Here is a 26,215-nt window from a genome sequence, read left to right as displayed (position 1 = left end):
ACATCCTCTTCCTTTTGCAGTTTCTAGGGGCCTACAAGAAACGAAAACAATGTGCATGTAGCGGTTTTGCTATATTTTCATCCTATTTACAGTACACCCGAAGCGGGTGCAGCTTCTCAACAATTACACAGATAAATTACCAGTTTCATCGATGTTGCAGATGTGAGTCTCGTGCAGCTAACGGGTGCGTACCATGCTAAGGGATCGTCTTAAAATATGTGCTAGGAAATAAACGTCGAAGTGCGTAGGTAGCTAGGGGTTTGCAACCATTTCTAAGAAAATTCTAGTAGAATTATGATAGCTCCAGCAAAAATATACTGTAAAGTGTTTAGACTTTTAATAAAATGATATATATAATGTGGTAGCTAGCATTGACAAACACGTAATTCAGTTAGCTACATTTTGAAGAAGTGGCTGACTTAACCTAATGCAAGTGATATCGAGCTTTGTTACATTTTTCAGACAAAATGTCAATTTTTCTGATATTCTATGTTACTATGTTCTCATGTTAAATATGTATATCAATGTACAACATACAACCTCTATAGAGTTGAAGTCGAGTGACAGAAATAGGCCTATATCGGCAAGTATTTTGATCATTGTTAACCGCTTTTTTTAAAGTTCAATAAAAAAAAAAAGATAAATACATTTTGTTTACGTATAACCTTGTCAGAGCATTTTCTGCTTTTCTCTGACATGTTTGGGTTTTGAACTGCATGGTAAGCTAAAACAAAGACTTTGAAGATCCCACCATAATCTTTCATTATTTTCAGACATTTTACAGATTAATTGAAAGAATAAATGATGAAAAAACAATCCCCGGGTCTATATTCACCTTGAAAGTGTTACTATAGACTGTATATTTGAGGTTACAAATAGTTCAACTGTGCTTGGGAGTGCAGAAAGTTCTGGAATAAATGTTGAATGGGTATCTCTTGCAGCAGCCACCTGCAGTGAAAGCGGAGGGATGCCTGCGGCAGAGAGCAGCCATGCCCAGCGTGTCTTGTCCTCCCTGAACCAGCAGAGGGCAGTAGGGAGGTTCTGTGATGCAGTGTTGAATGTGGGAGGCGGGGTGGTGTACCTGGCCCATCGCAGCATCCTCGCCTGTTTCAGTGAACTGTTCCAGCAGCCCAACATGCCCACGGCACCGTGCACGGAGTTCTGCCTGGAGGAGTGCCCCAACGACGGCCTGGAGCTGCTCCTGAACTTTGTCTACACCGGGGAGCTGAAGTTGGATCCTGAAAACTTGGACAACGTTAAGCATGCAGCAACCAGCCTGTGTGTACCAGAGGCACTCACGCTCTGTCAGCAGTTCAAGGACACTTCTGTGGATCCTGCACCTTTTAAGCGCAAAAGAGGCAGACCTAGGAAGTCCACATCAGATACGACCCTTCGTTGTTCGGTCAAAGAAGAGAACTTGGTCCCAATAACAAAAGGCACGTCCAGCTTTGACACTGCTCCAACCCATTTTAGCATGGCTGCCACTACCACCACCCGCTGTGGCCGTGTAGTGAAGGGCCCCAGGCGATTGGTGACTGATGAAACCCCCGACACTGATTTATCAGTCCCTGAAAAAGCCGGCAAGAAGGCTCCACTTATTCCCACAGAGAGAGAAAGTGATTATGTCGTTGTGGAGAACTTAAACCCAGAGCAGCCAGCTGGTGAAAACCAGGTAAATAAATGAGTGTTACCAACAGGACACGATCCCCGGTCTCCTGGGTGTAAGTCTTGTATTTTACCCATCCACCATAAACATGCTAAAAAGCCAGTATGCGTCTTGATAACACGGCAATAATGTCATATAAATTGGCGTGTCATACACACGCCATTTAATGAGATCAGTCTGGTATTACAGTAATTAGACATGTGCTACTACATGCAACTGCAAAGTGCAAATTAGGATAGTGATTACAGACAGACAGACAGACAGAGACTGATGGGCAGACGGACAGAATGTACAACATATTTACAAGTGTTAAATAAAGAATGCACATTGTATGTGATGTTTATTATTTCACTTTTCTTTTGCTATATTGCAGATAATCGACTTGCAGGCTGACATTAATGAGAACAGTGTTAGCCAGGCAATGGAGAAAGAAGAAGAAGAAGAGGAGGAGGAAGATGATGTGGGGGATTTCGAGGGGATGACTGAAGAAACCGATGAGGAGTATGTCCCCGTCGAAGAGCCCAGTTCCTTGTCCCCGTCCACATCAACGGCACGGAGACGCAAAGCCCAGAGTCAAACAGACGGAAAGGAGAACGGCGAGGCTGTGGAAGAAGACTCCAAGAAGGACTCGGTGCAGTGTCCCAGCTGTGACAAATCCTTCAAGAGCAAATACTACCTCAAAGTCCACAACAGGTATACGACTGCAGTATTTAACTTCAAATTACTATTGAAAGAATAGACGGTATATGTCTTCAAGCTTAAGTTATCATTCATCCCAACTTCTCTCAAGCTGCTTATCTCCAATAAAAAATCTTAGCACAACAGAGAAAAGAGCAATAAATACACCCAGCACTCAATACTCGCACATTAATACTTAATCACTTTTTAAGATGGCGTCTTTTCTGTGGAAAAAGTATTCAGATCCTTTACTTAAGTAAAAGAACTACTACCACACTGTCAAAATACTCCGCTACAAGTAAAAGCCCTGCATTGAAATGTTACTTAAGCTAAAGTATGTAAGTATCATTAAGAAAATGTACTTAAAGTATAAAAAGTAAAAGTACCCAATGCAGAAAAATCCTCACATTTTAGAAACTGGAAACGTTATGTTGTCGGGTAGTTTACATTAATATCAAAAATATAATGTTGTTTTGTATGTATAAAGTAACTAAAGCTGTCAGATGAATGTAGAGGAGTAAAAATACAGTATTTCTCTCTGAAATGTAGCGGAGTAGAAGTAGAAAGTGGCATGAAAAGAAAAGACTCAAGTAAAGTACAAGTACCTCCAATTTGTACTTCAGTATAGTACTTTGAGTAAATTTACTTAGTTACATTCTACTACTGCCTTCCTTCATGTCCTAAGGTCTCTTGTTGATTTCATGTCAATTTTTGGTTTCTCTGTGACATGTTTGTGTTGTGAAGCAACAGATTGAAACACTATTCTATCTATGGATGTATCTATCTATTATTCATAGGCGGCATACAGGCGAGAGGCCCTTTGGTTGCCATAAATGTGGGAAGAGGTACTTCAGGAAGGAGAATCTTTTGCTACACGAGATCAGAGACTGTACTAAAGTACAGGTGAGTGTCTCTAAATCTGTCTTCTGTGTCATGTTTAATCCACCAAAGAGTAACATCAGTGTTTGTGCTGTGTTCCAGACGTACACCTGCGTGACATGCTCGTCAACATTTAAAGGAAAAGAAGAGCTGCGTTTGCACGTCGTGACCCACACGGGAACTATGCCCCACAAGGTCCGGCCCGACAAACACAGGACAAAGCTAGCACACAGTGACTCCTATGCAGATTTGAACTGACCTTCATTGACATGGTGTGTCGTTTTTTTTTTCTTTTCAGTGCTCAACGTGTCCTGAACAGTTTATGCACAAGAAAAACTTGACAATTCACATGATGAAGGTCCATGGTTATCCCAAACCACACGCAGTAAGTTTTCCTAAATCGCCTTTCGATGAGACTTTGACGTCATGGTGATGTACCCACAGTAAATAGGGATTTTATAGTCTAACTAGATTTCACACAGTTACCCTTATAATTTCATTAAGTCACATTTGACAGACTGATCTCATAAAATTATTTATGTGCGACGCCAATTCATATGCCATTATTGGCGCGTTATCAAGGCGCATACTAGCTTTTTAGCATGTTTATCAACGCCATTTGGCTCCATTGACTTACATTGCCTTGCGATTGTGTGTGAATTCTTCGCCGTAGCGAGTAGTATGAAAGGGTGGTCCGGGTGGCGGATTGATAAAACACAGGACTATCACCCAGGAGACCAGGGAGCGTGTCGCGCGTGTCACATTTCCGAAACTCAACTGTATACAGCATATACAAACACGCAGATAGCTCAGAATGAGATCCAGATAACACGCCACTCGGCTTAAGAAAGTCTTTACGCAAAGTCATGTTGCATTTGAACCTTCAGGCATAAGCCGGTCGTTTTGATTCTGTTTTAAACAGTGTTTCACTTCTTAGTGTCCCCAGTGCCCCAAAACCTTTTTAACCCGGACGGAGCTGCGTGTGCACGAAGCCGCCAAACACCGAGGCGAGAAGCCGTTTGTGTGCGAGGAGTGTGGCCATCGAGCGTCCAGCCGAAACGGCCTGCAGATGCACATCAAAGCCATTCACAGGTAGAGGTTAAGAAATGGTTTTTTTTTGTCTGTTCTGTTTATCAGAAACTTGTTTAACAACCTCGTAGCTCATGGTCATGGGAAATTTGGAGACTGTGATCAGATCTGTGTAGATTGTTTCAGGTTTGTTTTTGTTCTGCTTTCCAGAAATGAGCGCCCTTTTGTATGTAACTTATGTGGCCATGCATTCTCCCAGAAGAACAACCTAAACATGCATCTGCGTATACACAGTGGTGAGAGGCCATACCAGTGTCATCTCTGTGGCAAAACCTTCAGGACGCAAGGTAAAGGCCATCGTCCCCGGTCGGCTGCCGCCTTCATCACACTGCAAAAAAGGGGGGTATAAAAACCAGATAAAAAACACTAAATCTGAGAGAAAAGGTACTCAGAACAAATGCAATTATCTGTCCACGCAGCAAGATCATTTCACTTGACAAGCTTGCTTGATTTAAGATGAAAGATACATTATCTAACACTTCTCAATTGAATTTGCAGTGCACTGCCAACACAACTCTGTTGAATAGATTAGATCAGAGGTTTTCCAAACTCACACACAGCTCACACACATTCTCTCATGCCTCTGTCCAATCACAACACACCGACACGATACACATATTTTTTTAGATTCAGTGGGACTTACCTCATTATCTTTGATGTCCATCGAAAAATAAACTTCCATAAATCTGCTTAGGAATCATAGAAAAAAAGTCCAGAACTTCACTGAAAATCCTCACATTTTTTAAGTTTTCTTCAGTTTTTAAGTTAACCGGTGCTACTTGTCTGTACATCCATGGGTACATTACAAGAATAGGTAATAGTTAATTTGGTATATTTTTAATGGTGCCAATTAAGCAGGCTTAAATTGGGGCCCATGGTGTAACTCACTGAATCTACGGCAACATCATACTTCCCGTTTATGTCCCCCTGCGACACTGTGTCAATTGTACATTCAACATTTTTAGAGCATGATTGTCCTCCAAATACAAGCAAGAGTGTAATAAGAAGAGTACAAAAAAAAAAAGTCTCAGAATGTCAGGAATGACGTAGTGTTAGACTTGGAAAACATCTGGATTAGATTAATAGATAGATTCATTAATGGATTTCTCACTCCAAAAAGATATGAAATGACTACTTTATATTAAGATATTATATGACTTTCTCCCAGCCAGTCTAGATAAACACCACCGGACACACACCGGCGAGCGTCCGTTTGGCTGTGACGTTTGTGAGCAGCGCTTCACAGAGAAAGGCGCCCTCGTCCGCCACAAGGCCAGCAAGCACGAGGAGGGCCGCCCCCACTCCTGCCACATATGTGGGAAAACCTTCAAAGGTAAGACGTACCAGCTGATTACACAATGTGGCCCGATGGGCATGGAGGTCAGGACTCACTATTTTTTTTTTTTTTGCCTCCGCCAGCGAGGGAGCAACTCCGTGTTCACCTGCGGCGCCATAAGGGCATGAGGAAGTTCGAGTGTATAGACTGCGGCTACAAGTTCACTCGACAGGTAGGCCCACTAGGAAGGCTGCAGGCACTTCTAATCTGCCTGGTTCTTTTTGGACCGATTGATTTATCTCTATAAAATATCGGTGGGGGTTTTATTGTATATTGTAGCCGATCTCTCTCACCCTGGACACAAACTTTTAGAACCCCCCTCCTGCCCCCTCGCTTTCTAAACTGTATCCTGACTCAACTGTGACAGTCTGATTATCCACTAAATCGTAACTATTTGTCAAAATAGTTCATCATTTCAGATTTTTTTGAACTCAAAAACGAGGTATAATTTCACATAAATGAGCTTTATTGATTGTAAATTCCCACAAATGTGTAAAACTAACAGTAATAAGTTGTTGTTGGTTGTGAATCTTAAAAATATATATATTTTTTATTTTTTATTCAAAGCATCTAAAAAGGGTTACTTTTCTTTTTTTTTTACCTGGGAGTACAAGTTACATGGTCAACAAGGAGACAACACAAGGGTTAAACAGCTATTTTGTGCACATTTGTGTCTATTTTTTTTTCTTTTCTTCATAATAATGATAAATATGTTTGTTTATGTAAGCACCAACCACCATGCAAATTCCTTGTAAGTGGTAGTTCCTTACAAAAATCATTTTCTGATTCTGATCAGAAAACACTTCACAAAAAGCACTGTGATAGCAGACGATGGTTTCGGTCCCATTCTTCTACACACCTCAGGTGGGACTCAAACCCACAACCCCCCGGCTTAGGCCAGGTTCTTATCAACTGGGCCACTGAGACTCCACTGCAGAGTGGTATTCACACGATAACAATCCTTCCTATGGACAGGGACATTAGCCTTTGTGTGAAGGTAAATCGGGGAAAACATCAAAACAAGTGACAGATTACCTCTTACAGTTTCCCAATGCTCAGACGTCTTGTTTTGTTCAAAGATATTCAGTTTAATATCACAGAAGATGAGAAAATTTTTTGGGGGGGGGGGGGGGGGGGGGGGGGGGGGGGGATTTTGTATATGGCTAGACAGTTGCAAAAAATAAGTGTATGCCTATGTAGATAAAAGAAGATCCCACTTCTCATTTAAGGTCCCATGGCATTTCTTTTTTTTAACATTAATATGTGTTCTCCCAGGCTGCATATGGCCCCCTCAGTGGCTAGAAATGGTGACAGGTGTAAAAAAAAAAAAGCTACCAAAGAGCACCATGTCTTGGGACCTTTATCACACCGATTCTATGCCTTTGGTAAAATAACTACTTTTTAGAACAGTAGATGTGCAGACCTAACCACATTTTCTCTGATAATTGTATTTAGTTATTTAATTTAGACATACATGGGTATCTCTGTATTATACTGTTACTATACAATATACTATTCAGTTGGAACATTTCATTTGTAAATTTGGTGTGACCGTTTCTTTTAAGTTGGTCTCTTATTTTCTAACCACACCTAAACTTTTTTAAGGCTTTTTTTGTTCATCCAACAGTCCAAAACCCAAAAATATTAAGTTTCCATTCATAAAGACAAAGAAAACCACCCAAATTTGTTGAAAAAGTAAAATTATTTGAATTACCAGAAGACATTGGATTGACTCATTTTGTCCCGTGCATGTCCACGCGCTTCCTCTTCCAGGCCCACCTGCGCCGGCACATTCAAATCCACAAACGCACGGAGAACTACAACCCCCGGCAGAGGAAACTGAGGAACGTGATAGTGCAGGAGGTGGACCAAAGTCCCGATGAGAATGGAGGGACGAAGGAGGAGGAAGAGTCGCTGGTGGCCGAGGACACATACTGCATCCCAGAGACTGCCGACGTCCAGGACTCTGACGCTAACCCAGAGGCCGACTTTGGGACAGGCCTCAGTTCTAGTTGCATGGTTAGGGGGGTGACTAAGTCGAGTGACGTGGTGATGGAAGAGGTGGTGTCAAACCAGGACCCGGGATACGTGGAGGCGGAGGAGAGTTTCTCTGTTTCTCTCGCAGCAAACGCAGCTGGTCACTGAGGCGTACGAGTCCACGATGGTTATGGAGGGAACGGTTGGGAATATATCCCGGATTAAGACCTGAGATCTGAAAGACCAGAGACTGTGTGCAACCCACGCAGAGTTACTGGACTTAAAGGGTAACTACTGCTTCTTTCAACCTGGACCCTATTTTCTGTTTTTGTGTCTAAGTGACTGATGGAAACAACAGTCTTTGACAGTGGTCCAGTATTGACCAATATTGCTGCAGTCAGTAGTCGCTAAACAAGCTACAATATAAGTTAATAGGGCATTTGTCCAACTTGTATTAACCTTCACAATTTACCTTCGAGATTTGTATCGAATTGTGGGTCAAAAATCATGATACAAACCAAATCCTGGGTTTAGTGTATTTTTTCGGCCCTGACTTACACACAAAAACATAGGAAAATAGAGTTACCCTTTAAATGTGTCAGGAGGACCTTTGGCCTTACAGATCCAAAGATGAAACTGCAACATAGTCAGCAACTGTTGAGTTCCTAGACATGCAAGAGAAGAGCAGCCAGTCATTCTCGTAGTGTTGGTAGCTAACAGTAAATGAACTGCATGCTAGTGAAGGCTGCGTTTTTTTCAGGCTCCATTTTAAACATATTTAAAATGATGCTGCGATATATTGCAATTTATTACCTTTTTTTCTACTCAAAATGATGTCCTCAATGGAAAACTTTGTCAACACCTGTTTTATCTAAAAATATAAATTTGTGTTTGCACCATCTATCTAGTGGACTGAAAGAGCAATTGATTATTCTATTATTCCAGAACCAAAACGTTCTGGAATAATTCTCATGTGCAGTGTATATAATAAATGAATTATCATAGTAGTGATAGTACTGTATGTTCAAGCAGTATGGTATCAAGCAGATAGATAGATAGATAGATACTTTATTGATCCTTAGGGAAAGTTTAAGTGAATTTCATTCTAAGTAGAGGCCCTTGTTAAAGTGAAGTTTTTGACCATTAACAGCACTAAGGAGATGTGAAGAATGGAAATACTGTATATATATAAAAAAAAAGGCTTAACAAATATTTTATGCAGAAGGAAATGTATTCAACAGTTCATTAGACCTCAAAGATACACGTTTTATAAAAATCTTTTCACACTCAGCTGCAACTACTGTCCATTGCTTATTAGAAATATATTAGCAACATGCTTACAGCTTTTCAAATGTGACTCTGCAGAATGAACTCGCCTGTTTAGTTTATGGCAACCACACCGTAAACATTATACAAACACAGTACGTGAGCTTAAGAATATACTGTACCTACAAAACTGATTCAACATCCCAAACTTGTATGAAAACTAAGAAAACAACGACGCATTGACACTACCATGACAACATTAAAGCTCAAACATATGATAAACTGAGATTCTTTTTTGCACTTCCAGTTACTGGCCACCCATCACCAACAATGACCAACTGTTACTTTTCTTGTTGCAACATGATAGGCATCTTAAGCAAGCACAGCACAAATAGATCCATAAATAAACATAGAAAACGTCTGTAAATACAATCCTAAAAAAGAAATTCTTCATGGACATTCGACTGGTGGTTATAAAAGCTGCTGTAGCCCAGTTGAAGGGTCAGGAGTGACACAAGGAGATGCCTAAATATCACTAGCAGTAGAGTAGCAACCCGCTACAAGGTAACATCACATGCAACCATCCTGAAATCCAACTAGGATGACAGAAGATTACTCTGCATGCCGTCCGAGGACAAGCTATTTTAACGCTCCCTATGAAGCCATGTCTGTTTAGTGCTAGATCAACTGTGATTGTCATCATTTTTGGAATGTTAATAGATTATTGCTGTAATTCAACAAATATTTGGCTCTTGCTCTGGGCTACACATTGTGAAAAGAGTACTCCACCCATTTTGCACTCTGACACTCAAAAGGCTCAAACTCGATGCAGCAGAACCAGAGAAATTGTCTTTTTTATTCCACACATTCTACCTCCTCGCTAAAACGAGACGCCTACATTACCCACAACGCAAATTGGCTGGTAATTTCTATTGGAGATTTGGATGTATTAAGCTCGTAGCGGCTAATGTAGCCTCAAGCAGCTAGCCTCAAGCAGAGATGAGGAGCAGGCTGCAGAGGTCAGGTGACCTCCACACAGTTGTTTTTTCCTTCATTATTTAAGTTGTAGTCTTCAGCCCCAACAGACGCAGACTCAAATTTTGCACAGCTCCTTCTGGAGCCTCAAAAGGCTTAGTACTACTTTACACTTTACTTAACACAAACAACACAAAGGTGACCTTTGTGCTTCATTGATTTTTAGTATATTTTGGTGTTACAGGAAATTAAAGACCTTTAGGATGAGGCTGCCAGTATGCTTCCCAGAATTTCTGTAGCCGACGATCTGACACTCACTCTCAGGCCGTGATTGTTAAGATTGGTGGAGGTGAGAAAAGAGCCAGATCTGTCCTTTCTCTCTCGCCCTATTTTGTTATTCTTCACACATCAACTATTTCGGTTGCTTTTCAGGTCAGGACAAGTTCAACACCATGAATGCCTTCCAGTAGAGACTGTCTCAAAATGGCCACTGTTAAGTTTAAATGTAATTAGTGGTGTATCATTTGCTGCAACCGACAACCACTAAGCTTTATGCAAATGATTGCGCGATGATGTCACCTATATGCACAAGAGCACATGCCGTCATTGGCACTTTAAAAACCCAGGGAAAAATCCCATGAAGGTTAAAAACTAAACACAAGCACTTTAAGTGCCCGGGAGTTTGTGTAACAGCTGACTGTTTCCAGCACAAAGCACAGTGGCTCCGTCTCTTTTCTCCCTCTCTTTCTCCGTGAAATAAGCTGCCTTCATGTACGGTCGGCAATGTCAAAATTTATAAGCAATCTGGTGGAAAACAAACATTGTGAAATATAAAGTCTACCCGTGCTACATTGGTGGGTTAAAAGAACACAACAGGATGTCACACAAATGGGCCTTTTAAGTGATGCTCCCACCATCTCGCATTCCTGCGGCGAATCGCCGGACCAACTGATCTAGTGTTAATGAACACTAACTGTTTGGCCTGGTTAAACTCCCCACCTTTATTTTGAAGGCAGACCAAACGGGGCTACTAAACACCAGGTCTTTCTGTAATTCAGCCAGTTACAAGACTGCCACAATGAGGGAGAACACACTGAAAGCGTTAACGTGGGTTTCTGGGTCCAAACTCAGTGTGCTGGGTTCACGTCCTGGTTCTGGTTTGGGATGAGGTTGTTGTTGAGATTGTGCAGCGCTTGTGAGCGCTGGTGCCGGTGCAGGTGGATGCCGTTTGACTCGGGTATGTCGGTAGGTTCGAACGCGCTGGACACCTGCGGCATGAACTGGCGGAATATGCTGACGCTGCCGTGCCAGAACGTGGGCTGGGGCAGGCGTCCAGCAAGAGTCCACGAGCGGGTGGTGGGGTCGTACGCCTCCACCACATCCGACAGCTCAAACGTGTTGTCATACCCACCAGATACATATAATTTACCGCCCAGGGCTGCCACACTGCCTCCAACGTGGACCTGGAGGAAAGAAATGAGACCAAGAACGAACAGTAGTAAAGTATAAGTGAAAGGAAGGAAAATTGAAAAAAAACTTTCTTTTTACACCATCACTAATGTGATTTTATTTATCGATTTATTTTGCTACACTTCATATCAAACTGAAGCCAGTAAAAAGGCTACTTTCATTCTCGCATTATCTTTACTGTGACACACAGCAGCAGTTGTTATTTTTCATCTTTGGACACACTCACAGGTCAGAAGAATTACAGATCATAACAGTTACTAATAATAAAGCATGCTGGCAGACTGGTGTCAGTCGTCAAATACAAACCTGGGTCATCGGACTAATTTTGTCCCACTCGTTCTTTTGGGGATTATAAACATCCACCTCGGCGGAGTCATCCCTACAAATAGAAACACGGCAAAGTCAAGCTGCAGCTAAAACTATCATTACTTCAATTGTAGTCATGTAAACTTTACTGACTAGTACTGGTTTTTAAATAATGAATCACATCCCGGTAGTCTACATGTAAGTGAGACAGATCATTTTAAATAATAATAATTTAACTGTATATTTAACCCCTAACTAACTTTACCTTTGCATTGTCACTTCTATAACATGATTAAGATATTCTGCACATTGATTTAGTTTTTACAAAAGCACCACATTCTCCTTTTTCCTATGTTTATGTGTCTAAGCAACTGATGGGAACTACAATCCTCGACACTGGTCCAGTATTAAGTGCAGCGGCTAAACAAGCAACAATGTAAGTTAATAGTAATTGTCCAGCTTGTATTTACCTTCACAAAAGTGCTCATTTTACCACTGACAGGCTCAGATTAATATTTTAAGTGTCTGACAGCATTATGGAAAGGATCCCTACAGAGAGAGACCTTTATAACCTCTTTAAGACCTTTCTGTTTAACCAGAAACAGCTCTAAAGTTGCTAGATCTAAACCCACCAGACTCCATTAAAAAAAAAGCAATACTTTTAGCGTGTTTACAGGCAACATATTTTCTTTTAAGATAATTTTGTTTTTGGTCATTTTTAAAGCCTTTATTTTACAGGACAGTTGAAGACATGAAATGGGAGAGATAGGGTGAATGACATGCAGCAAAAAATCATTTCTATGTAATGTTTACAAAAGCAGCAGAATGAGGAGTAGGAGTGAGAGCAGGGAGTTGTGGTTGCTGCTGCAGCCGTTGTGTGTGATACTCCTTGGTTGTAAAGACGAGGAGTCCTTGGGGAAGGGGAAAAGGGTTGGAATTGAACCCGGCCCGCCGTGTTGAGGAGTAAACCTCTGTATATGGGCGCCTGCTCTACCAACTGGGCTATCCGGGCGCCCTAACCAACATATTTTTACATCTACACTGTGTTTATTTCAACCAAAACTAGAGTTGTGATGTTTGGAAAAGTGGAAAGAAGACCCAAAACGGCTTTTCATGGTTTTCTTTTCTGTTTCTGTCCACTTTGAATGAAGTGTATTTTACAATGCTAAAATTACTGTTTATTTACATGGAGTCTGGAAGGTAGCAAACGCAATTTCGGGGATGTTTTTATGTTTATTAACAGAAAGATTGACCTAAGAAATCCTTTCCATAATGTTGTCAGACACTTAGAATAATAATCTGAGCCTGTCAGTGATAAAACAAGCACTTCTGTGGAGGTAAATACAAGCTGGACAATTGCCCTAATTATTTATAATTCGGCTTGTTTCACTGCTGCCAACTGCAGCGATCTCGCTTAATAATGGACCAATGTCAAAGATTGTTGTTCCCGTCAGTCACTTAGACACAAATACATAGGAACATAGGTACCAGGTTGAAAAAAATGGTAGTTACACTTTAAGATGCCTTTTTAAGAAAGTGTTTACCAGATGTGGAAGAAGTACTCAAATGTAGTTGATTGGAAGCATGAAATAGCATATAATGGAAATAATAAGTCTCACCTGATGAAGTAGATGAGGCTTTGGAGGGTCACAGTTTTGGGTGTGAAGGACCACGGCGGCAGCTCTCCACAGCTGACCATGGACCAGTGGTTGGAGTCGGCATCGTAGCTCTGGATGGCCATGGTGTCCTCCCCGGTCAGGGAGCCTATGGCATACAGGCGTCCGCCGCACGTGGTGACCGAGCAGTTGTCCATGGCGTGCAGCATGGGCGGTAAGGCCTCCCAGCAGTCCTGAGCCTGATCGTAGCGCTCCGTGCTGTCCGACGCCACCACATAGAGCTGACCTTTCAGCACACTAGAGCTGTGGTACTCGCGGGCCTTCAGCATGGGCGCTGCCTCTGTCCACTCGTTAACGCTGGACTTGTAGCGCCACACGCCGTCGTAGAGGCGAGAGCCATCGGAGCCACCTGGAGGACACAGACAGTGTCTCTACGGGTAATATGCATCATTGATTTACATTTGTTGCTGCTAGGGATGTACAGAAATGATTTTTTGGGGCCAAAAATGAATATGATGAAAAACATGGCCGATTACTGAATGTGTTTTTTTTGCATTTAGGAACGGAATCGTTAAATATTGCTGTTTGACTGTGCTTCCATACTGCTGACATGTTTGCTGCATTCTCTAAGTGGGCCTGCCTTTCACTCCACGCTGGTTACTAGTTGATAGTGTCATCAAAAACGTCATTGTTTGGTAAAATATATTCAGTCTTTGCACTTATACATCATAATTCTTTACACACACACCACACACACACACACACACACACACACACACACACACACACACCACACACACACACACACACCACACACACCACACACACACACACACACACACACACACACACACACACACACCACACCACACACACACACACACACACACACACACACACACCACACACACACACACACACACACACACACAACACACACACACACCACACACACACACACACACACACACTTAAAAAAGCCATAAGTACCTTCTTAATGCATTGTATCTAAATTTGACACAATTATACTGTTATGTAAAGTAAAAGGTTATAAAATAAAATCTAAATCTGCCCGTCAACATTATCTAGTCATATGCTGCTGTTATTTCTGTCATCAAAGGAGTAAGCTAACAGGGCTAAATTCGAGGTCTTGCCGGAGACACAAGCTCTGAGTCAAGGTCTGGGATTATTCCTCAAGGGAAACATGATGAAGATGATAACACCACTGCTGTCCTGGCAGCACATCATGTCCTGCCTCCCTTTGCCTTGTCCAGAGAGACCCACTAGCCAAAGAGCCTGCAGTTTATTTATAAGCACAGCCTGACGGCCATTTCATAAGGTGAAGGAGCGGGAATGAAAATCTCCTGACTTTAGTATTCACATTACAGTGAATATCATATACATAGCAACTGTAACCGCTGCACACTGTCTGTGTGGCCTGTCCTTCGGGAAGTGGGACACCAGATAAAGCTGAAGTCTAACCTCAAGATGGAGTAAGTGATACTCTGGGGTACATTTATACTAGGGCTCACAATTATTTTATTAACATACAAAATAAGAGTTTACTTGCAAAATGTTATGTGTTGTTCTCGATTATATTGTTTTTTGATTTCGAGGAGCCAAAATCGAAATTTGAATAATTGCACAACCCTATTTATATCCATACATTTTCTAGACTCCTCTTAATTTCCTCAATGCATATCTCTTTCTCTCTGAATAACTCACCTGTGACATACATATCGTTTCCGAGGGCAGCGATGCTGTAGCCCCCTCCGAGGTGGTCGGGGAACTCGGCCAGGTAGCGCCACTGTCCGGTCTGGGGGTTGTAACAGTCCACTGTGACCAGCTCATCGCAGTCCTGGTCGCAGCCTCCTACCACCACCAGGATCTCGGCCAGTCCCGTGGACGGCCGCGGCCGCATTCGGTGGCAGGGCCTGTCGTGGCGGTCGTACTCGCAGGACTGGAAGCTACGGGCCTCGTTCACCATGCGGAGGCAGGTGGGCGACAGGTAGACCAGCGGGTCGCTCTCCACGTGGGCCAACAGAAAGAACCTCCGGACGAAGGGGAGTCGGACCTGCTGTAGGAGCTCGGGCCAGTAGTGAAGCCTTCGCTTGAGGTCAGCCTTCACCCAGTGCACGGCGATCTGATAAACTGCCTCCTCTTTGTCCACGCAGAGCTCGTCATCTGACACAAACTCAAAGAGGCGCTTCCACGGCAACCGCTCAAAGTCCTTCGCTTTGGCCAGCTCCATTATGTTTTTTAGGATAAAGCGGCGAGCACTGGTCGCCAGCTCGCGGCAAGCGTAGGCCTCGGCAAAGTCCTGGATCTCCAGGCAGTTGGAAACGTCCAGCCGCTGCTCCAGGAAAGCACAGCAGGCCTCTTTGACAGAGGGGAACTGAAAGAGATCTGCCGTCTTGAGCAGGACGTCCACATTCTCCTGGGTGACGGTGACCCGCCCGGTGTAGCAGAAGTCCACCAGCAGGCCCAAAAGCTCGGCTGACACTTCGTGTAGAACTACTCGGTCCATAACGCTCTCCCTCAAAGTTCCTGCGAACATGGCCCGGAAGTATGTGCTGGCAGCGGCCAACACTGTGCGGTGACAGTGGAACTCGCGGCCCTCGGCACACAAAGTCACATCGAAAAACTTACGCTCTGCGCGGAGTTCATGGATCCCCCGCAGCAGGTTGAAGGCATGGGCCGTGTCAAAGAAAGGCAGGGTGGACGCTTGTGTCTGCAAGACCGGCTTTTCCATCTCTCCTCTGGGTGTCTCAGTTTCTGGTTGGTCAGAATGATGTTTTTGTCTAAAACAGATAAACATCAGAAACATACATCAAATTCCAACGCAACACATGGTACATATCATTATATGTTACACAACATGTAGGGCCGCGACTATAACATGTCACAAAATAGAGAAAAATACCCATAACAGCTTCCTAAAGCCCATGTCCTCAAATTGTTTATTTTGACCGAACAAAAGTCCAAACCCCAAAGATATTAAATTTACAATCACTTAACACCAAGAAATGCAGCAAATCCTCACAATTGAGGAGCTGAAACATTGGAGCCTTTTAGGCCTTTTTGGTTGAAGAATTACATAAATGATTGAAGATTATCAAATGTAGTTGATGATTCAATTAACCAACTAATCGTGGCAGCTCTAATAGCATGTTGTCAAACCTATAACACCAAATATATACAGTAATGGGGAAGGTTGGCAATATTTAAATGTTTAAAACAGCATTTAACAACATTTATATAAGTATTACAGTTAAAAAAAGCAAAGAACAAAAGCAAAAGAGACAATACATTTACATTTCAACAACCTCTGACACCAAAAGCAAAGAACAAATTCATTTCCATCAGCTAATTTCACTGATAAGTAGTGGTTACTTGAGAACCTATACAACCAAACATGTAAGAATTATAACTTAAATAGGCTATATTTGCAAAAACTGTTCTTTTTCCTACCTGATGAGCGCCTTCAGGCACGTTACATACAACAGTCCGGAAGAATCTAGCAAATCCCAGCGTACCTCGGTACATTCGAGCTCTAGCTTCTTACTGTGTTTAAGATACAGAGCTCGCTTGTGCTTAAGGGTTATAAATATACCAGCAGTGTCCATTTCCAGGCAAGGGTGGGGGTGAGGGGGGGCCTTAAGGAGAACACCTAACATGCTCTCCCCCCACTGGTATGTCTCTGTGGTCAGTCAGTGTAAGTAAATGGTCTTTGAGAGAGGAGCCAGCTGAGCCTGGGCCTCCTCACCCCCCTCGGCACAACCCGCAGAGCTTCCTGTCCAAATATTCTGCCGTCAGGTTACCAAAGTAGCACAACGGCACATACCTGCTCCGATCACAGCGGACACACAGGAAGAGGGACGGGTCGGGGGTCAAAAACTATACTCGCAATCAACGTGAGGCATTCAGAACTGTTACGAATGGTAAAATTGTACATTTACATACATTTCAGTTGGCTAGGAGGTTTACTGCACTTTGTGTTCAACAAATTAAAGTTAGAAATTCACTAATTGTTAATATATGACAGTTCAAGCTACTAATTTGATAATTTACTGCTTTTCCTTGTCTTACATTATTATAGAAAACTGAACTAGAGCAGCAATAATTAGTCGATTAAGGCAGTGGTTCCCAACGTTTTTGGTCTGAGGTACCCCCCCCCCCGCAGCCCCGTCAGTTTAACATACATAACCCTTCACCGATTACCAATGTACATCATTTTCAAATGGATAACACTATTCATCATAGAAGAGTGGGCATTGCTCATTTTTTTCATACAATTCAGAAATTGTACTATTACTTAGAGAGAAGCTGAAAAACAATCTAATTTTTCCCCCAAATCAGTTGAGCTGCTCCACAATCTTTGTACCCCTGGCAACAGCAGAAGTAATCAGAAAATAAACCCGCAACTATTTCGATGATTGACTAATCGTTTATAGCAGCCATCGCTGGCTCCAGCTTCTCAGAAGAGGAGTTGCTTTTCTATTTAATATCACTGCAAACTGAATATCTTTAGCTTTTGGACTGAAAACAAATTGACAACGCTATAGATTGTAATGGGTTTTGATAAGATTTTCTGACTGAAATAGACTGAAACAAATAATCAATTCATTGAGAAGGTTATTAGCAATATAGATAACTGAAGCCGTAATCTGAATATATTTGAGTTTTGGACTGAAAAAGATTGAAATTTGAGTGTATCACCTTAATGGACCGTGGGAACTTGTGAGTGAACATTTTATTGCCCTAACAATTAATCAAGAAAATAATTGGAACATTAAATCGATAAAAAATATTGTTAGCCCTGTGCTAAATGTGGAAACCTTGTTGCATATTTCTTATGTTTTGTCTTGAGGCCATAACTGTGACAAAATGTAGATTGTTTTTCATTTCTGTTCAAATTTAGTGAAACATCACATGATAATCGATTACCTTGATTATACTGTAGAGACTAGTTGCTAATGACTTAGTAGGGACCTACTGTACGTTGAAGGCCTGTTCTAGGAATAATGTCACTAGCTGAAGATTATCTTCTCAAAATACACAGGTATCTTCTTACAGTGACTTGTTCAAAGGTTGTAATAAAGCCCCTTGTCCTCTGGCCAAAGGACTACACATTCCACACGAGGGTTCAACAATGCAGCGGTGCACATACTGTGGCTCTGAGGGGTCAAACTGCTCTCCTGAAAGGCAGACAGGAAGACCTCACAACCTACACAAGCACGTAACTGCAAAAACACAGTTTAACTTCTGTGTAAGCGACTGCCTTCACGTTAGAGGGGATATTGGCATTTCCTTACATAGACGTGAGCTTTCCTGTCACTCAGTTGTGTACGCAATTTCTTACTCCCACTGCCGTCTGTTACAAAGAATGAAAAAAATGGAGTCCACTATTCAACTATTACATGTTTTATCTTTTACTATACGTATTATCACAAAGAGTAAAGCCATGATTTAGCTTAATATCGCAACAGTCAGAAGTATTGAGCAACTTACAACCGGTGTGTTTACCAACCAAGAATAGCTGACAGAAATTTCTGCTAGTTAGGTGAGAGGGAGGGAAACAGTAGAGGTGTGAAAACAATCTCAGCCCTATGACTGACGAGTACAGAGAGACCAGTGTAAGAGCCAGCCAGCATTAAAAAGAAAGGGACCCTATGCCCTTTTTATCACTTACTATAACAGTATGAGCCTGTCTGCTCCAGGAGCTGAACTCATGACCTGTAGTTATATTCAAAACAATGCAGGGTACAATGCGGTTAGTCAGAGGACTTTAGTGGCATCCAGCAGGACAAAACTCTAGAGGAAGGTGGTGGGTGTTATTTTCTATTCCTTAAATTGGTTGATGAGAAGGTTTAGTCCATGGATGTATAATAGAACCTGAATACAGTGTTCAAGGCGGAGCCCCTGTTCATTCCTATGAGGAGTTGCTCAGTGGCGCATAAAGCCTCAAAAGTTCAACTGCGGCGTCTGAAACTACCCGGGGGGGCATGCAATTCTATTGCAATCCAAAAGAGAAAACCATCTGGCTTCCAAGGGTCCAAGTTTTCAGTGAGTGTTTAATGTTTATTCAGGAGCTGTTCTGTGCATGTGAGAGGGGTAAATCAACAAAAGGCTCAGTTTACATGAAGCTGCTTACAGTGTGTCCCCTATCTCTTAGTTTAAAGGCTAGCATTGCCCCTAGCTGGTGCGAGCTTGGAATTACCACAAGACAATTTACATACAGGCAACACTGTTTTGCATTTTTTGCCATCTCAGTAGAATAGCTTTACTGTGTACAGAATCACCTAGGCTATTTATATTTAATATCTTAGTTTCCGAGTGTCAAGCATAGGCTGCTTTGAATATCAACTTAATGGGTACATGACAGAGTATATAAAAAGAAGCACGTAACCTTGAAGACGTTTTTTCTGCAACAGTGCTCAGATTCGTGTGGTGGAGCACAGCACCTGGTCCTAGGCTAACAACCACACCAAGACAGCTGCTCTGACTGCTGTCGCTCCGGGCTGCTGGGTCCCAGGCAGCCACAGTGGAGGGACATACACCCTCTGGTTCTCCACAGCTGAGCCTGGCCATAAAAAGGCAGCCACACCACACTCATCTCGTCCCCCACTGAGGGGGGCCAGCACGAGGCTAGTGCTGTGTTCCATTTGACGTGGAAGTCACAAAGTCGAAGATTTCAAGCAGAACGCCCCCAGAAGGAAAGGTGGGAGACCGCAAAATCCAACATGGCTGCTCTGTGCATAAACAGTAGTTAACCCTTGTGATATCTTCCCGTCAAAATTGAGGCTTTTTAATCAATGTTTTTAACTCTTTTTTACGTTTTTGTCCCTTTTTCAACACTTTTGACACTTTTTTCGACGTCTGTTACTTTTTAGACGTTTTCAACACTACGTAACACTAACTTATTAACTTTAGTTTTATAGTTATTTTTTGATTTTATGGTCAATAAACCTCATTTTTAAGAAATTTTACCAAATGTTTGAGTTAGAAAAGCAAAAATAAGGAATTATTTAGACTCAAATTAAAGGAATGGATGTTGATGGATAATCACAGACTGGAATATGTCAACTTTTACTCAATACTATTTCAAAAACACTTCAATTTGTTTCCCAAATGCTATAAAATTGAATAAGACGCCCCAAAATTAATGAAAGTAGAGATTTGTGCTTAACAAAGAGCGTTGTGTGGAATCAGTCATGTCATTTTGGGTAGTTAAAAAGAACACTGATATAGGAAAATGGGTCAATTTGAGGGTTAAAGCTTTTGTAATATACTGTTCATTAGCACTTCTGTCTTATTTGTGTCTTAATTAAGGGTGTCACAATTCTCCAAATCCTCGATTCGATTACATATGATTCTAAGGTCACGATTCGATTTTTACTTCTTTTTTTTAAAGCACCGGTTGCTTTGCCATTTTTAGACTATACTTGTATGTAATATAATGTCTGGTCTTTGTTCGCAATGTACCAAATTACACTGTCAAATTTAAAACATTTTTAACAACATAGTGTAACAGTAAAATTTCTTCAGTCAATTGGAAACTTGACAATTTATAATTTAAAAGATGATTTTATCACATTTATATTCTACAAATAGGAGTTTTAACAGCATTTAAACATGAGTCATTAACCACGTTTAATTTCATCTTTGTAGTTTCAATTAATTTTGTATAAAAATAAGGACAGCTGCTGGCTGTCGCATGCATTAAACTGTAAGCTTGTGATTACCACATGAACGAATTTACAATGTACATACGAATATTAATATTGTTTCAGACACCAAAAAAAACTAAACTTCTCTGCATGTCTTCAGATGCAGGCAAAAGCTTAGGAGTACTTGAACGCAGCATTTGAAACTATTTGAATATTGTAAACATCTATACTGATTAAGAATAAATGCACGTTGTATCAAATATTCTGTCCTCAGAGATTATCTTTCATAATTTATACACATAAAACTATCTATTATTAATGTATATTCATAATATTAGTAGTGCCTAACTTTTTCACACCGCTTAAATAAAAGAAATACATATAGGCTGCTAACATAACTATTTATCTCGTAAAAACATGGAGAGCAATTTTCAGAATCATATACTGTATATTATATTACTGGATTAAAATAAGTGATGCGTTTAAGTGTTCACATCCTAATGCATAACACATTGATTTATATTTTGTATTAATCATCTAAAACTGTATCTAAAGGTAAGAAATAAATAACGTGGAGTAGAAGTAGAAATAAAATGGAAACACCAAAGTACAAGTACCTCAAAGTGTAGCTAGCTACTTCAGTACAGTACTTGAGTAAATGTACTGTACGTTAGTTAGTTACATTACAACATTGGTTATAATAATTTGCATTGCTCAGGCCATGCAGCCGTACAAGTCCACATTATTGAGCACAGTGAGGCTTCAGCCAGAGGAAAAATGTCTCTTTCCAAAGCCATGTTTCGCCCGCGATAATATTCAAATGTAGTAGCTAATGCTAGATATAACGTTAGCTAAGATACACCGTTAGGCCTAAAGACAGAGTCACTAAAAGCTGCTAATGCTAACAACACGGTGCACGTAAAATTGTACCTTCTGTCTAGCTAACTGTACTCAACTTTCCGCCGCATTAACGCTACGTATCGATTTAATGTCCAAAAACACCCATGTAAGTTCTAAAAGGCTATTTAGTCCGTGTTTACTATAGCATATAGTCTACATACCGAATATGGTTTTGAAGCACTAACATGCCCTCAATTCACCGCCTAAAAGAACATAAAAGTCATGTTTATACAAAGTTAGTAGCTAACGCTCGTGATGTACCTATCTGACATCACGTAACGTTACTGCTACTGTCAATATGTCCACCGCTTGGAAGAAAATAACTTTTAAAACATGCCAGTAGCGTTTTAGACAACTTACCAGTATTTGTCTTTACCGGATGTTAATAATTTTAATGAGTGTAACGCGTTAACACCGTATTATCGAGCTGAAATTAAAGTTTAATGCTGCGGATCTCTTCGGCCTCTTCTGCGCCATGATACCCTCAACTGTAATGAATGTTGTCTTCAAGGACTGTCGGAACTATCACTCTTCACACGCAGACAATCCTACACGGTTGTCTAGAGATATGTTATTATGCCCATGGTCGGGCAGCACGGCTGTAAAAGAGATGTTGGACTGTTAGATTGTATGTAATAATAATTCCTGGTATGACTAATAGTAATATAGGCATAGAGTCTACATTTAGCCATTAGGCCTATGTTTTCTACCCATATGTCAGATTTCTGTAGATTGCTGTTTGATGTCAAATAAAAACACACCTGCAAACCACAACAACTTCTGCTTCTACTCATACTACGAATAGCTACTATACAAATAACACAATACTAATTGTCAAAACATAGCCTAGAAATAAAAAATTACTTTGTTTATGACTTTGTTTCAGACACCAAAAAAACAACTTCTCCGCATGTCTTAAGATGCAGGCAAAAGCTAAGGAGTACTTGAACGCAGCATTCAAACATTAATGCAAGAAATTATTTATGGTCCTGAAAATGTTTTCAAGCATTATACACGCTTAATTGCACCAGTGACTCTCATTCAATAACATAACATTGCATAGTTTTTTTAATTTAGGTTTGTTATTTCTTAAGAGAAAACAAATCCATAATAATAATAATTTAAAAGTTCAACATTTGATTGTGTGTGAAGTTTCTCTTTATCTGTAAAGCATCACGAGGCAAGACCATGACTGATTACATTACTGAAAGGCTAGTTAGAGCTGTGAATGTGGAGAAAATAATAACTGTTTTCATGCCAGTGTTCCCCGCATCTGGGACCTTATGTGGCAGAATTTAGTAATTATTTGATTTATGTGTTTATTTGACAGGGAAAGTGCTCATTAATCAACTGCAAAGTAACCAGTAAGAAACATCAAGGTGATTTTTGTTTTAATGTGACTTGTTTTAGAGAATCTTTCTGGAAATATAAAACCATTTTGTGATTTTATGGTGAGCTCTAGTGGCAAAAACAAAAAGGGTCAAATCCCGGTCAAAAAGAGACGCAGGATGTTCTGACATGTCTAGGTAGGAAAAAAACAGTTTAAATAATCAAAGATTACAAAAGTATTTTTTTAAATTATGACGAAACGCTATTTAGCTGCTTCGGTTTCAGTCATTGAGATGGCTCAGAGCAATCGTTATTAGTTATTATTGTTATTAGTGATGGGAAGGGAAGGGCCGCCGAAGACAGTGATGAATGGATGACGGGTGAGGAAGAGGAATTTTAAAGGCACTGGGTAAACAAGAGACAATTTAATTCAAATCTATTATTTCAATTGTTCTGTTAAATCTTTGTTAAGGATAGGAAAAATCTCAAAACGTAATTTTGTAAGTAACATGATAGTTATGTTTTCAGGCTTTAATAAATAAGAAAAGTAAAGAGGGATCAGTCCATCAACGTTCTGATGTACTAGATGTTGTGATCAGATGAGGAAATTGTAATGTTTGGGGAATGGGGTGGGGGGGGGGGGGGAATAACAGGTAAGGGAAAACCTAAACACAGGGAAGCAGGCAATCTTGCACTAGGGTAACGGAAAGACTGAACCTAAATACACAAAACAGGGGAGACAATGAGACACAGGTGTAACACATTAGGGCGGGGACAGGTGACCACAAAGGAAGTCAAATTAGACAACACCAGGGGGAACAGACACCCTTCAAAATAAAACAGGAAATGAAAAAAACAACGAGAAAAGGTCAATCTACTGTAACTCGAAACAATAATATGACACAGGGACGGGATGGGACACTTTGCATCAGCCTTGAAAATTGGAGTAATGATGGCTTGTTTCCAACTTTGTGGGAATTTGCCCACTACAAGCAAGCTCTGATAAAGGCAGTGTCCAACCCAAACACATCCTTTTCTTAGACTTATTTAGTTTATCAATGATTCATGCACTTTTCCTGACTGACCTCCTTAACTCTCATGTTGTCAAATTGACCCGTTGTCCTATGTCAATGTTCTTTTTAATTCCCCAAAATAACATGATTGATTCCACACAACGCTCTTTGGCAAGTACAAATCTCTACTTTCATTCATTTGTGGGTGTCGTATTCAATTTTCTAGCATTTGAAAAAAAATGGAAGTGTTTTTGAAATAGTATTGAGTAAAAGTTGACATATTCCAGTCTGTGATCATCCATCAACATACATTCCTTTCATATTAGTCTAAATAATTCCTTATTTCTGCGTTAAAGTTAATAAGTGAGTGTTATGTGGTGTTCAAAAATAGTGACACACAGCATCAAAAGTGTTGGAAAAAAAAAAGACAAAAACACAACAAAAAGTTAAAAAACATGGATAAAAAGCGTCAACCAAATTGTCCATTTTCCATTTTGACGAGAAGACAACACAAGGGTTAATTTGGCTCAGACTTTTTGGGCTGTGACAGAGTTGCTTGTTCAAAACTCTCAGCAAGCTCCTCCACTGATTGAATAAAGAAGTTATTGAATTAATTTGCAATAGCTGAAATTGTTAGTGCTGGCAACTCCATTCACTTCCAATTCTGTTGTAGTTTTTTGTTGACTAGGCTTGAGTTTAGTAAGACTGTTAAGGTGCTTCCAAAGGGTTGCACTGTGTCCTTAAAATACTCTTAAAATACTCTTAAAATACTCTGTCTTCAGTTCTCTGACCACTGCATTTCTCAATCCTTTGACCCTTGTATTTTCTTCACTTTCGGGACCCTCTCGTATCCCTCGGGTCAAATTGACCCGTGACTTATTTGGGGTTTTAAAAAAAAATTCTGAAATAAAATTTTACTTCATACTGTCTTTATTTCAATTTCAAACAATTGAGATAACATACAGTATATGTTTAGGGAATGCAATCGGTCTCTACTGGAACACAATTAAAAATGGAAGTGGGATTAGTTTTTTGTCATAAGGTTATGATTCATGTTAAAAATCCACTATGGAAAAGACATAAGTGGTCATGTCCAGAATAATTTTCTGAATTGAGTCAGGAATGCATACAAATAAGGTAAGGCCATCGATTTTCAGGTAGAAAAAATGTAACTTGTAGCATTTTTTACCATTTTTTCTTCTTGTTAAAAATTTGAAATGGGTCAATTTGATCCAAATACCAAACAAGGGTTAAAAATGAGAAGATTGGTATTTGTTTTGGAGAATTTTTTTCTATGCGTAGTCTCAATTTTTCATTAGCTGACGAGTGTCATTGTTCAGCCATGGTGTCAGGTTTGCGAGGTTTTCCATCAAGGAGTTACAACAATTTTCGAAATGATTTGATTGTGGAAAGTTATTCCAGTCAAAATTATTTAGATCATTTTCAACTTGTGTCAGCTTCTTTTTGGGGCTCGCCGGGTTCCTTGGGTTACTTTTGTTTAGTAACTTTTCGGACTACCATGGTCATATTATGATTAGAGAGCCCTGTTAGGAGATTGTAGGTTGTAATAATTCGCTGGGGTCTGTTAGTGACCATCAAATCTATGATAGTTTTACTCGTTTGCATAATCCTTGTTGGGCCCTTCATCATCTACTGAAGACTGTGTTTTGACAGCATGTTAAAATCCCCAAGAAAGATGGATTCAGTGCGACTATTTACATATTTAAAATGTGTATCTAAGTTGTCATAAAATGAAACATCATGGGATGGTAGGTTATACACCGCTACCTCTGGTGATACACTAACACGCGTGCAAAGTATCACTTTGTATTATGTTGTTTGGAGACCTGCTCTTGGGACGCGTTTGTTTCTACTGTTTCATCTGAGTTGTATTAAGGTTGATAGTGTTTGGAAGGCTTTCAATGCTTTGTTCAAATTCTGTATTAGCAAAACACCCCAAAAAACTTTTGACTTTTGTACGGAAGAGGATTAGGGCCACTGGTGAAAAATGTGTGTGAGTTCTGACTTTATTCTCAGAATTCTGA

General features: G+C 40.6%; 2 protein-coding genes across 5 annotated transcripts; one reads left to right on the top strand and one right to left on the bottom strand.

The window, feature by feature from the left end:
* The first annotated feature begins 24 nt into the window (after positions 1–24).
* zbtb48 (zinc finger and BTB domain containing 48) lies at positions 25–9,072 on the top strand. 2 transcript variants are annotated; one of them, XM_032520467.1, is made up of 12 exons: positions 26–191; positions 938–1,672; positions 2,040–2,359; positions 3,142–3,247; positions 3,326–3,418; positions 3,522–3,608; positions 4,161–4,315; positions 4,463–4,599; positions 5,481–5,645; positions 5,732–5,820; positions 7,422–7,758; positions 7,790–9,072. In XM_032520467.1, exons 2-12 carry the CDS (start codon positions 968–970, stop codon positions 7,855–7,857), a joined length of 2,262 nt encoding a protein of 753 aa, XP_032376358.1. In that variant the 5' UTR covers positions 26–191; positions 938–967; the 3' UTR covers positions 7,858–9,072. The 2 variants fall into 2 exon arrangements, with proteins under 2 accessions (XP_032376357.1, XP_032376358.1); XM_032520466.1 differs by having other exon boundaries at positions 25–191; positions 3,142–3,418.
* A 117-nt stretch (positions 9,073–9,189) lies between these two features.
* Positions 9,190–22,387, bottom strand: klhl21 (kelch-like family member 21). Of its 3 annotated transcripts, none has more exons than XM_032520471.1 (5): positions 22,189–22,387; positions 14,984–16,059; positions 13,262–13,667; positions 11,643–11,715; positions 9,190–11,329 (listed from the first exon to the last, which is right to left on the bottom strand). In XM_032520471.1, exons 2-5 carry the CDS (start codon positions 16,008–16,010, stop codon positions 10,994–10,996), a joined length of 1,842 nt encoding a protein of 613 aa, XP_032376362.1. In that variant the 5' UTR covers positions 16,011–16,059; positions 22,189–22,387; the 3' UTR covers positions 9,190–10,993. The 3 variants fall into 3 exon arrangements, with proteins under 3 accessions (XP_032376362.1, XP_032376363.1, XP_032376360.1); XM_032520472.1 differs by having other exon boundaries at positions 14,984–16,065; positions 22,189–22,344; XM_032520469.1 differs by lacking the exon at positions 22,189–22,387 and adding an exon at positions 16,730–17,097.
* Positions 22,388–26,215: the final 3,828 nt, after the last annotated feature.

This window comes from Etheostoma spectabile, chromosome 7, assembly GCF_008692095.1.
Source record: "Etheostoma spectabile isolate EspeVRDwgs_2016 chromosome 7, UIUC_Espe_1.0, whole genome shotgun sequence".
NCBI lineage: Eukaryota > Metazoa > Chordata > Actinopteri > Perciformes > Percidae > Etheostoma > Etheostoma spectabile.
This window is presented reverse-complemented; position numbering and strand designations above follow the sequence as displayed.

What these genes read in the sequence shown, in the direction of transcription:
- zbtb48 (XM_032520466.1), top strand. Translation starts at nt 968, where the DNA reads ATGCCTGCGGCAGAGAGCAGCCATGCCCAGCGTGTCTTGTCCTCCCTG. An exon ending in CGGGAACTATGCCCCACAAG is followed by an intron (nt 3,419 to 3,521) that starts GTCCGGCCCGAC and finishes TTTTCTTTTCAG; the next exon opens with TGCTCAACGTGTCCTGAACA. An exon ending in CAAAACCTTCAGGACGCAAG is followed by an intron (nt 4,600 to 5,480) that starts GTAAAGGCCATC and finishes ACTTTCTCCCAG; the next exon opens with CCAGTCTAGATAAACACCAC.
- klhl21 (XM_032520469.1), bottom strand. Translation starts at nt 16,935, where the DNA reads ATGTTAGGTGTTCTCCTTAAGGCCCCCCCTCACCCCCACCCTTGCCTG. An exon ending in TGCCTGAAGGCGCTCATCAG is followed by an intron (nt 16,060 to 16,729) that starts GTAGGAAAAAGA and finishes TATCTGTTTTAG; the next exon opens with ACAAAAACATCATTCTGACC. An exon ending in AAATTAGTCCGATGACCCAG is followed by an intron (nt 11,330 to 11,642) that starts GTTTGTATTTGA and finishes TCTTTCCTCCAG; the next exon opens with GTCCACGTTGGAGGCAGTGT.